At 35.0% G+C, this 12,432-nt stretch overlaps 1 protein-coding gene across 16 annotated transcripts in view; it reads right to left on the bottom strand.

The window, feature by feature from the left end:
* C2CD5 (C2 calcium dependent domain containing 5) overlaps positions 1-12,432 on the bottom strand; it is an 81,222-nt gene that overhangs the window by 21,772 nt on the left and 47,018 nt on the right. For 10 of the 16 annotated variants that reach the window (XM_033116816.1, XM_033116805.1, XM_033116809.1 and 7 more), the window contains 4 exons: positions 11,460-11,606; positions 8,207-8,398; positions 4,579-4,765; positions 1,717-1,881 (listed from right to left, as the gene is read on the bottom strand). In XM_033116816.1, coding sequence (XP_032972707.1) covers positions 1,717-1,881; positions 4,579-4,765; positions 8,207-8,398; positions 11,460-11,606 — 691 coding nt within the window. The remainder of the gene's footprint in view (positions 1-1,716; positions 1,882-4,578; positions 4,766-8,206; positions 8,399-11,459; positions 11,607-12,432) is intronic. The other 6 variants (XM_033116814.1, XM_033116817.1, XM_033116815.1 and 3 more) reach the window with 1 other exon arrangement.

A 12,432-nucleotide genomic window follows, 5' to 3' on the forward strand; every position in this document is an offset into this window, starting at 1 on the left:
TGCATAATTAAGTTTGGTTTTAAATTTTTACACTAATACACAATTACTGAGAGAGGGAAAGTCTATAAAATATATTCAAAGTCTGTATTTAATTATACACTTTATGACTAACTTTTTATAGAGTACGTATATAGCTGTTTCCTTTAATTGGTAATAGCAGCCTTGACACACTAATCCAGAAATACATATGTAACTTTCACAGACATAGCAAGGCATTACTGATATCTACTATACAGAGAGGAAACTACAATGAGTAGGGAACTGATAGTCCTTCCAGTTCAGAAGCTGTTTTCTATTCAGCATTTAAAAGTCCTAATAGCCCATGAAGAATTAAAGATTTATGTCCCCAGATATGATTCTATTCTTCTATATCTTTTCTTATTCAGTGGTAATTTTTCAAAGCGCCACAAAGTAAATGAGGAATACAATAAAGGTAATGTGTGTATGTATGTGTATGTACACATAATACATATATTACATATGTATTTTTGTGCAACTTAGTTAGCTAAATAAACTTCGGTAGTTACAATAATCATCTTTTTGAGGTCAGTGTATGGTGCAATCCTACATCGGTTCATAAGCTTTTACCTATTACATAGCCAAAGATCAAAGGTAACTAGAGATTCTAAATATTTCTTGTCAAGGAATATAGGGAACGTGGATATGGGAGCACAAATGCAAAAGGCATAGCCTATCGTTGATGTAACAGGCCTATCTTTTTAAAAAGCAAGTTATAAGAAAAAGTTTTTCAAAAATATAGTGCATACCTTACATAAGACTACCACCACAGTTTCATAACATAGCTATCTATGGAATACTTTCACATCCATTTATCATGTTTGCACTCCAAATTAGCCTGCCCTATATAAATTTGACAGGGTGCCTATTAAATGACTACCAAATGAGAAAGAGCTGCAATTCAGAGGTAAAGTAGTTTGCCTGGGTTTGAAAACTGGTAAGTGAAGAACTTGTCTAAATCGTTCTTTTGACTCTGAATGCAGTGTTCTTCCTAACAGATACCATCCTTCTTTTTATAATTTTATAGTAGTTCAAAATTTGGTTATGCCTCTGTTCTCTGTATCGCAGACCTAACATATGTAACTATCTGGAATTTAATGTACCTTCGATTCATAATGAAGTTTCACCACTGGTGCATTCCAAATAAAAGTTTTGCACATTATTGTAGTACTTCTGGTTGAATTATCTCCAGTTAAGTGGTACTGCGCCTTTGCCTTGGGAACATTTCTCAATGTACTGAGAAGCATTCACTTCCTCTGGGGCTACCTTCCTAAGGGAAGGACCACTCTGATCCACATTTTCGGGGTGGTCATACATTGTTTTGGGAAATCAAAAACACAAAACTGTACTATGAGTAGTGGCCGGGTACACTGACTTTGTCAAAGAAATTCTGAGATGTTACACTAACAGACTGTAATGTAGTCAGGATCTGAAATAAGGAAAGACACTGTAGAAGATTCATAAATTGATTAGCACTTTTGTAGAAACAGTCATATTCAACACATGTCAAAGTCAGCCTCCCTAAAAAGGAGGTATTTGAGCATAGACATAAAAGAGGTAAAAGAATGACTAATGAGGAGAGCGAATCTAAACACTGAAAAAAAAGTCTTTAATGTCCAAAATAAGATAACCTAAAAATATACTACTAACATCTAAACACTAACTTAGGTATTCACAATACAGATTTATTTTACTTGCCGGAGGATTGATTTCATATAACTCTTTATTCTTAGCGATCGTGTCGTTTATCTTCTTTTGCATATGAGATATATGCTGTTCGTACGAGCCATCATTTGGAGTCTTCCCAGCAATCTGAATTCCACCAGGAGTTGGTAACGCTGATAAATATACACCTGTGGCCGACTTGTGAAAATAATGGGGAAATAATAAAAAAACAGCAAAAAAGAATAACAGTCCTTAAGTTTTCATATTTAGGAACGTGATCTTTGCCCTAGAAAAAAGACAGTTAGCATCAGTGTATGCACAGGACATACCGTGGAAGGGCACAAAAACACAACTGGTATCAGGGGTTGGTTGCTTCTGGTGAGAACCCTGGGTAGGAGGGGGACTGAGAATCCACTTTTCACTGCATATCCAACTATACCATGAAATTTTTACCTTATGATGGTAAAAATAAATTGCATCGAAAAAAGTTTAGAATATAAAGATAAAAAGCTGTTAAAAGTACATTTTTCATGAATGAGTAGACAATTTACCTTTTATATGGCAAAAGTGAAAGGGAAACTTTTGCAAAGCAAGTGAAGAGAAGTGAAGTGCAGAAAGGACAGGGAACTGACTCAAGATCACATTGTCAATAAATGTGGAGAAGAGATTTGAATCCATTTCTCACTCCAAAACCTAAGATCTTTTCATTATACCACCCACCTCCGTAATTACCAACAAAGAAAGCTTTACTTGATACAGATTTATTTTAAATACTTAATTAAATGACTATCAATTTCTGACTCTGTAACAGTACTACATGCCATTAGTGCTGGAAAATTATTTCGGGAAATACAAAACAACACACACACACACACCCACACACACTATACACACATCTATGTGCATTTATGTTTAAATACGCTTATATAAGCAAAGCAAAAAAATACATGTAAGTATAAACACCAAATTGTTAACATCAAAGGAGTGGAATGGAGAAAAAAGATGACAATTGTTTTAACTCCACATATCTGTGCATTTTGAATTATTACTATTATTTTTAAATTATGATACTGTATGATGACGTCTGCGCAGTAGATGAAATTGATCCTCAGAAGCTCTCTCTCCTGTTTGTTCATTAGTGTCCATGACTGCACCTGTGACTCAGTCTCTGCTGCTCAACCTTAGAAGGCCGTTGGTGCCATATGAAGCCTTAGGACACCATCTCTAACACTTTGTAACCTGCATTCACTAACAAGGCAACAGCCCAGCGTGGTTGAGAACACAGACTCTGGAACTCAACAGGCTTAGGTTTGAAACCTAGGTGCAGGAAATATAACCATATCACTTTGGACAAGTCTCAACCTATCACAGCATCTACGTTCTCCTTCTGTGAAAATAACGTTACATTCTTTGTGGGAAAGCACAGCCAGACACACAGTAGCACTCATCAGAGATTAACTACCATGGAAGCTACTCTTGGTACCTGGATATTTAAGTGCACAAACTAAAACACAGAACAAAGATCGAATTCTTAAACAATTGCAATTAGTGTCACTAGTGATCAAGAGGAAAAGATTGGTCAGAATCAGAAAAGGCAGTATTGAAGGCAGACAGTGAAGGATGATATCAGGGTCACAAAACAGCTTCCTTAGGCTCAACCATCAGAAGTCTTTGATACAGTAGGCGCAGTGTTTCTTAAACCTTTGACTACGAATCAAGCTCTTAGTTCCGATAGGCACTCACTAAGGACCAGTTTTGCGTTTAGCCCAATTTCCACATTTATGTTATGTCCTCACTAAACATGCGAGTTTGTAGATAAATGAATTACAATGAGCGCTTTTTCCTCCCAGTTATCCTAAATATCAAATATTTAAATATAAATCAGATTACTTGCACTACTCATTACAAATTTGTTAAAAATTGTGATTATATAATTAATCATCATCATATAATTATCCCCTACATACAGAAATTTCCATATTTGCTCTTATAGAAAAAAAAGATTAAGAAACAATTTAGCATTTTATCTACAAATGCATACTGAGAAAAAGAATTCAAGTTCCATTAATTTTTAAAATTAAGTTCCTATGCATGTCTCAGAAAGATAGCAGAGAATTTCAATGTAAAAAGTACAAGTAACATAGACAAGACTTTTGGCTAGCCTATGAGTCTAGAACATGAGAGGATTTCCATAAATAATGCTGATCAGATTCTAACTTATCAATACATATATTTTGCAGGCATCTAGTTCTCTGGGTCTCAGGCTACTTACAAAGGCAGCTCTTGCTTACCTCCTTGACAACTTTCTAGTCAGAACTCGTTTTCTAACAAGCAAAGGTAAACATGAAGCTAAGACAAAGAGCTTTCTGCTGACTCACAACTTATCAGCACTCAAGAAACACACATATTTTACTGCACATTCTACTGCCTACAACATCCTACAACAAACAAGACAACCCACTACAACCAAGAGTTATCCAACCTCAAATGTCAACAGTTCCAAGGAGAAACTGTTTTAGCAATGTATAAACAACAATAAAGCCCAGCATAATGGAGGCCAACTCACTAAACACATGATAATTGTTAGAAATCTGACTTACTGAGGTTATTATGGTCAGAACATAAAAATATAGTAACATAAATATAATATAAATAAATAAATAAATATTTTATGTGATAATTTATTGATTTAATTAAAAATAATAGATAATTATTTTACAATTAAATATAAAAATATTTGAAAGGCTATCACCATATTTGCTACTCATGTTTCCAACCCTTAAAGGTCTTGATGCCAGTTTCTTTAGATAAGTCTTATTAAAAGACTCTTTCAATCACATAAAACAGAATCTACTACAACTAAAGAAATCACAAAACAAAAACATGTAAACTTACCGCTAAGCCCATCAACATATTTTCACCCACTGTGATCTGAATTCTCAGTCCAAATAAAGCGTTCATTCCTTTGAGTTTTAGTTTATTCATTAGCTGAGTATGCACTTCATATTCCATAAATGGCAATAGATTACTGATAGATGTAGCATTTGCTTCTGCCTGTGCTTTCTTTTTCAAGCGACATAACCTGTTTAAACAATAATTTAGTCAGTGTTCTTGATCAAGTATTCTTGATACCATCTTAAGAAACGTTCGATTTTTAAAACTTTCTAAGAGTGTGCTCGATAAAACATTTACTTGTTCCAAATGGGCGTACTAAGTTATATTAATCTTTTCTGCCATTTGTTTCACTGTATGTTCTTTTGCTGAAAACCCTATTTCACTAAACAAAAAGGAAAAAATCTCAAAACCTTTAGAAATGAAATACTGATCAAAATCACAAGAGAATATAATGTAAAATCTTAGGTTTTATAACTTCATGTGATCTTATGATGGAAGGATAGCAGAGGGAAAAGGTTAACTTACATATTAAAAAAATATAAAACTTACTTGAGCATCTACTATGTGTCAAGGCACTGTTCTAGGTGGTGAGCATTAATTAGTGACAAAAACACAAAGTCCCTATTCTCATGGTTATAGTCTAGTGGAGGGGTGGTGGGTGGGAATAAACAAACAAGGCAACCTCAGATTATGTTTAAGAACCAAGTGTCTGAAGCAAATAAAGCAGATGAAGTGAGTAGGACTAACTACAGAGAAGGCCTCATAGAAGAGATGATACCTGAGTTGGGATCTTAAAGACATGATGGAACTGGGAGAGTTAAAGAAAGACAGTTATGGAATGGAGCTGGTGTATTAGGAGAACCAAAAGGAGACGACAGTAGCTAAAGTGAAGTGAGCAGAGTGAGAGTGGGGGGATGAGGGGCCACTAAGCAGGGGCCTGAGCACATTAAGGGCTTATGGATCATGGTAGGGAGTTTGATTTTATTCTGTCAGCAATGGGAAACCCCAAATACGTTTTAATAACAAAATTCAATTTATATTTTAGGTCATCATTAATATGGCTACTCAGAGAACGGAGTAAAGATGACAGAATTCATGTAGGGAGGGTAGACAAGAGGCTATTATGGTGAGAGACGATGAGAATTAATATCTAAAAAGGTAGCACTGAAAATGAAGAAAAGACCCTAAAATCTCAAGTCAGGCTATTTAGGCTAGTAAGCTAGTAGTTCTCAAACTTTAGCTTATATTATAACCACCTGGTGGGCTGGTTAAGAAACAGTTACTGGGCCCCATCCCCAGAGTTTCTGATTCACTGATTCATTAGGTCTCAGACCTGAGAATTTGCATTTCTATAAGTTCCCCCTAAGATGGTGATGCCATTTATTGGTCAGGGAGAACAGCGAGAACTGCTGATGGAGACCAACCCCCTCCTATCTTAAAAAAAAAAAAAAAAGCAATTGGATAAGTTACATATTTTTAACAATATTCTGAAAAGCATCACAGGACCAAGGCAAGGGGCAGTGCCAACATACAAGAGAGGATGAAACAAAAGTAAATGGATTACAAATGTATTTTAGAAGAAAATGCAACATGACTTGTAATTTTGATGTGGGAAGTTTAGAAAAAAGGATAATGTCAAAGAATAAAATACTTGGTTTTAAGAACTGGATATAGCAAGGTATCATTTATTAAAATAGATAAGGCTAATTAATATAATAGAAGTGGAGAAAATCAGGAGTTCAATTTGAAACAAGAATGAGATGCATCTGACACATGAAAATGGGGTGTGAGTACAGAGGTAAGTATATTGTGGGGACAGAGCCAGGAGTGCAGTTTCCAGGCTCTCGGCCTCACATGGAAAGGTGCTGGCTCAGGTAGTAAATGGCCATCAAGTATGATTGGATGGCCATCAGCTGTGGCTAGTTGGCCATCAGCTGTAACCAGTGAGCCATTGGCCACTAATATAACTGCCGTGGCTACGCTAGCAGAAAAATGGGGGGCTAGCAAGAAGATGGTGGCTGGACTGGCAAGCACAGATTGCAGTTGGCAGGAGAGGTCGGTTGGTAGAGAAGTGGACAGCAGGTTGCAGATAGTGTGGCTCCTGCTTCCTGTGTCTCCAACCCAGCCGCCAGCAATATAGTGCTATGACTCCCCTATCTATGGCTCCGTGGGTGTTCCTTTTTTGGCCTCACCATGTCCTGCGTTCTTATGTGGGGAGAGGGAGCTGAGACTCCGCATGCCACCCCACGTGACATATATGAATCTGAAGCTCAGGAGAAAGTTTTGGACTGAAGTTATAAATTTAGGAGTCACAGACATATAGCCTACCATATGATGAGTTCAACTAGGGAGAGAGTTTTGAGAAGAGAGTCCAGACCAATCGCTCTCGAGGATCAAGAAATGAAGAGGAATCAATAAGACTGGAGATTATAAACAAAGGTAGGAAAAAGCAACAGCTGTGGCCTTGTGAACTCAAAGGAGTTTCAAGGAGAAAACAATCAACTGCATAAGGTCTGACAATTAAGTTCGCAAACTTGTTGTAATGATGTTGCTAACCTTCTTTGATATCAGAGGGATTATTCATGATGAATTTGTACCAACTGGACAAAGAGTTAACCAAGTTTACTATTTGCAAGTGCTAAAAAGACTGTGTGTAAAGGTTAGACGACCTGAATATTTTGCCAACAATTCATGGCTTTTGCATCACAACAACGCACCAGCTCACACAGCACTGCCTGTGAGGGAGTTTTTAGCCAGTAAACAAAGAACCGTATTGGAACACCCTCCCTACTCACCTGATCTCGCCCCCAATGACTTCTTTCTTTACCTGAAGAAAAAGGAAATATTGAAAGGAAGACACTTTGATGACAGTCAGGACATCAAGGGTAATACGACGACAGCTCTGATGGCCATTCCAGAAAAAGAGTTCTAAAATTGCTTTGAAGGGTGGACTAGGTGCTGGTGTCGGTGCATAGCTTCCCAAGGGGAGCACTTTGACGGTGAACATAGTGATATTCAGCAATGAGGTATGTAGCACTTTTTCTAGGATGAGTTCTTGAACTTAATTGTCTGACCTCATATGACTACTGCTGAGATGGCAAGTAAGATGAGGCTAGAAATACTCAAAGGAATTGGTAACCTGGCAGTTGTTAGTGCCCTAGACAGTTACAGCTGTCTTCTACACACCTACCATAATTTAGCATTTCCTACTACAGTACATTTTAAAAGGAATTCGTAACAGTTAAGTGAAGTCGTAAAAGAAATACAACACAGCACTGTTTTTTAAAAGAAAAAATAGTCAATTTCCAAAATGTATTACATATTTAATGTCATTAAAGCATACTGAGTCACATCCCTAGCCGACATCAGGCTAATAATTCTCATAATAATAAGCATTTATACATAATTTAAATGTTTAAAACTAATATAAACATATTTGAGTTTTAAAAAGAGGGTATTTTTTCTCCCAATTTTCCATACAATAAAATACGAGGTTCAGTTAGAACTGCTCAGCCTGCACAGGATCCCACAGTTAAGAAACAGCGGAACAAATATTTGAAAACAGGTCTATTTGACTCCACGTCCCATACTCTTTCAAGGACCCAAAATATTGTTTTTACAAACATACCTTGCTTGAATTAGACAACCTTTTCCAATAACTGCTGCATCTATTGGGAGATCTATAGTCGTAAACAGAACATCAGGAACTTTTTGTTTCCTGCAGTTATAGCAATATGTGAGATGAGCTGGAAATGGCATATTCAGTTCATCATAAGGTATATGGCAAAATCCACAGGCTGCAGGCACAGTTTCTTCTAGCCTGTATGAATAATTAAGAAAAAAAAAAATAAGGCATTCTTGAAAATTCTGTTCTCAAAAACATACTCATATTATATATATAATACTTGTGTACAAACTACACCACAATTTCTCCACAGTAGGTTGTAAGAGTACCACTACAAGAATTACAAATAACCACGAAATGAGAATCATACACTTTTCTATGAGAGAAACGCTTATACAAGTAGAAAGTCATTTTGCATCAATTTGTATCTGTGATGACCCACCACCTGACAAAAACCAGTATTATTTCGAAGATTTTTCTTTGGGATACAACATACCGTGTTCCCCAAAAATAAGACCTAGCCAGACCATCAGCTTTAATGAGTCTTTTGGAGCAAAAATTAATATAAAACCGGGTCTTATATAAGACCCGGTCTTATATTATAGTAAAATAAGACCGGGTCCTGTCTTACATTACATTATATTATATTAGACTCGGTCTTATAGTAAAATAAGACCGGGTCTTATATTAATTTTTGCTCCAAAAGACGCACTAGAGCTGATGGTCCGGCTAGGTCTTATTTTCGGGGAAACACAGTGAAAACAAATGGTTAGACAATAAGGGTCATGTTTTCTTACTGTCTGACAAATACGACACAAATATAATTTAAAAATTTTCCAAAGAAAAAACATTTCTTAATCAGATAATTTGAATATAAATTTATGGTTAAAAACAAATCTATTTAAGAGAAAAATTAAGTCGAAAAATAGGAAAACTAAACTTTCTAATTTCCAATGACTGTTTTACATTTCTGAGAAACCAAAAACCTATGTTTCATAAAAACGTACATATCATACATAAACCTCAAATGAACCTATAAACTTCGTTGTAAAATGTTTGTTGTAATATGCTGTTTATTAATTCATTTCAGAATTAGTAAGTATTTTTTCACTCATTAAATCTGAGGAAATCAGGAGAATAGACATGGAAACAGAGGGAGAACAGACTTTCACCATGTCTTCTAGAGCTCTGGAAAGATGTGGGCTCTCAATTCTCTCTAACCTAAAGCAACCTTTTAAAAGTTGAAACTTGGCAAGTAGGCAAATTTTAAAAAGGAAAGGAAACTCGTACTATACCTACTAGGAATCAGGCTTTATGCAGATTCTTCGCATACATTATTTCACTGAATTTTCACAATAACCCTCTAAGTCAATTTAATTTACTCCTAGATACCATTATTGTTGACATACTATTCTCGTATATTAGAAGTAACAGGGAAATCAGACAGATCTGAGTGAAGCTGTGTGACCCTGAACAAGTTAATTAACCTCTCAGAGCTTCCTCTATAAAATGGGAATAACAATAATTACCTAGAAAGGTTCTTTTTATTTTTATTTTTTGAAGATTAAGTAATAAAACTATAGGTAATCACCCCAACCCCCAATAATGCCCAGCAGACAACAAAAATTAGTTCCACTTGGCCTGAAACCAACCTGAGATACTAAGTATCTTGCTCAGTCACACTAAGTACTAAGTAACAGAACTGAAATTTTAATGCCAGTTTGTTTGCATCCAAAGACCATGTGTTATAAGGGGGCACAAAAGGATAAAAACTAGGGCAATTTTTAACTAAATACCTCACAGGAATTTGAACATAAATGGTGCAAAATAAGGCATAAAAAATAAAAGCATTAAAGTCTATGAAAACATTTCAAATATGAAATGTACAAAAGGGATTGTCTCTGAATATTGAAATCATAGGGAATTCTTCCTTCTACTCGCTTACTTGTGAACTATTCTATTTGTCTTCAGTTTTCTGCCGTTTCTCTATGAAGTGTTGGGTGTGGAGTTATCTTTATCTTGTTTGTTATACATGGACTTCTGGAATCTGTAGATTGGTATCTTTCATGTGTTTTAGAAAATTTTTCAAATTTTCTCTAGTAAGCACTAATAATTTCATAGCAGAAAAAAATATATTTTTATCTTTTACAAATAGGGATGATATCTGTTGCATAGGACTGCCATACAGGAGAATTCACTGTATCCACCCAAGTCACAATAATTAAATAACCTAGCTGCATGGGAATAGTCATTTGTTAAATTAGGCTTTTATCTACTCAAGAATGAAATCTACTGACATGTGAGAACTATACTGTTGTACTGGGAAAACTCACTGGCAAAGTCAGTGTTCTCAGTAGAATATTCCAATTGTTTAATATACGTCAAATGTCCCACCTTCATTTTCCTATTTATGATGATTTATAATGCTCTGGAATATAGTCAAAATCCATTTTTAATATTGACAAAAGACACTGCATTATATCAAAAAGACAAGGTATTCTGTGTGCCTACCAGAGTGAAAATATCTTTGTCATATATAGACTTGAAAATTTGTACTAAATTTGACAGATTTGTTCTTTTGCTTTCTTCCTTAATATATTCTAATGTATTAATACTAAAAACATTTTTCAGGCAAATATGCATATTGCGGGGTAAGGGATAATTAAAATTTATATTATCCAAGTATACTCTGGAACCAAACTAACAGTTTTCTGCATATATATTTGATAATTTCATCTATTTATGGAAAGCATTTTTGACATTTATGGAAGCTAACAGATAAAAGGACCAATAATCAAATAGACCAAAAAGTAATCTCATTTTACCTAATGCTTTCACTTTCACTTTCTCTTTTACATATATTAACGTTATACTTCACTTAACATGAAGCTTTTATATATAATTTTAGTACAATATAGTGTTTTGGTTGTTTTAAAAATGAAGAATTTTCTTTATGAAAACTGTTTCAAGACTTTTTTCTGTTTTGGAGGTCAGACAAAGGGAAAAGAAAGAGAAAAATCAACGAAATTATTTCTATAATGTAACAAAAGAAAAAATGTATCCTTGAAATTCTTCAGTTGGTAGTCATACATGTCACTTATCAAGTACGTCAATTATAATAATGCAGATCCCGATACTTCTCTGCTGCTCAGTTAGGTAAAACTCAGTAAAGTGCCTGGTCCTGATCTCTACACTGTAGCACTGTAACCCACTCTCACACAGAACTATCCCAGCTCTGAGAGAAAAAACAGTCAACCTCTCTCCCTTCTCAGCCCTTATGGAAAATAAGCCAGGCTGCCATGACAACCTCTGTTCCAAAGAGCCCTCCACAGTGCCATCCTGCAGAAATCTAGGGTTCAGGACAGCTGCCGTGCCGGACGCAGATAAAATACAGACCTCTTCACTATAAAAGAAAAAAAATAAACAAGTTAACATTTTCAGGCACTCTAACTGTGAAAAATATCAACTATCAAAGTGACTATGAGGATGACAATTTAAATTCAGATTAGACTCTAGTAAATATTAACAATATCACAGGGTTATCTCCTAAACCTAGGAGAGAAAACAGAAGTAATATAATGTTATTAAAATGGAGAGGGCAAGAATTCTTTATTACTTAAAAATTGTAAAAGATAAAGTATAACATTAATGATAACTGATTCCTTTAAAATATGGTAAAGGTGATAAAGAGTAGAACATTTCAAATAAAAGTAGTAATAAACTATATTGTTAAATCCAGCAACAATTCATTAAGCTATATTAAAACAGTCTTTAAATGCATAAATTTTATTTAAATTATTCTAAAAGCACAACTACATAAATATCTATATTGCTATAACTGAATGTAAACTTAATAATCAGAAAGGTATCAAATAATAAAAAAGGAAACAAATAATATCCAAAATATACTAAATGAAGCTTAAACTACATCATTATGTATATGGCAAAAATTAATATTCAAAAGAATGCTTTGAAACTCTTTACTACATAGTTCCTGATTTGAATGTCAAAAACGTAAACAATCAACATAATTATTGAATGAGATCACCTAAAGCAAATGAGAAAAGTAGCAGCCTAGGGACAAAACACTGGAAACAAGGTGTAAATGGACCAGAAACCTAAGATGACGTAAATAAATGGTCACTTGATTTGTAATTGACTAGAGGCCAGGCTTGAAATGTTTAGGTGGGCGCTGAGGATGCAGAAGGAATAAGGAGGAGTCATTGAAG

This window comes from Rhinolophus ferrumequinum, chromosome 10 (genome assembly GCF_004115265.2).
Source record: "Rhinolophus ferrumequinum isolate MPI-CBG mRhiFer1 chromosome 10, mRhiFer1_v1.p, whole genome shotgun sequence".
In the NCBI taxonomy this organism is placed as follows: Eukaryota; Metazoa; Chordata; class Mammalia; order Chiroptera; family Rhinolophidae; genus Rhinolophus; species Rhinolophus ferrumequinum.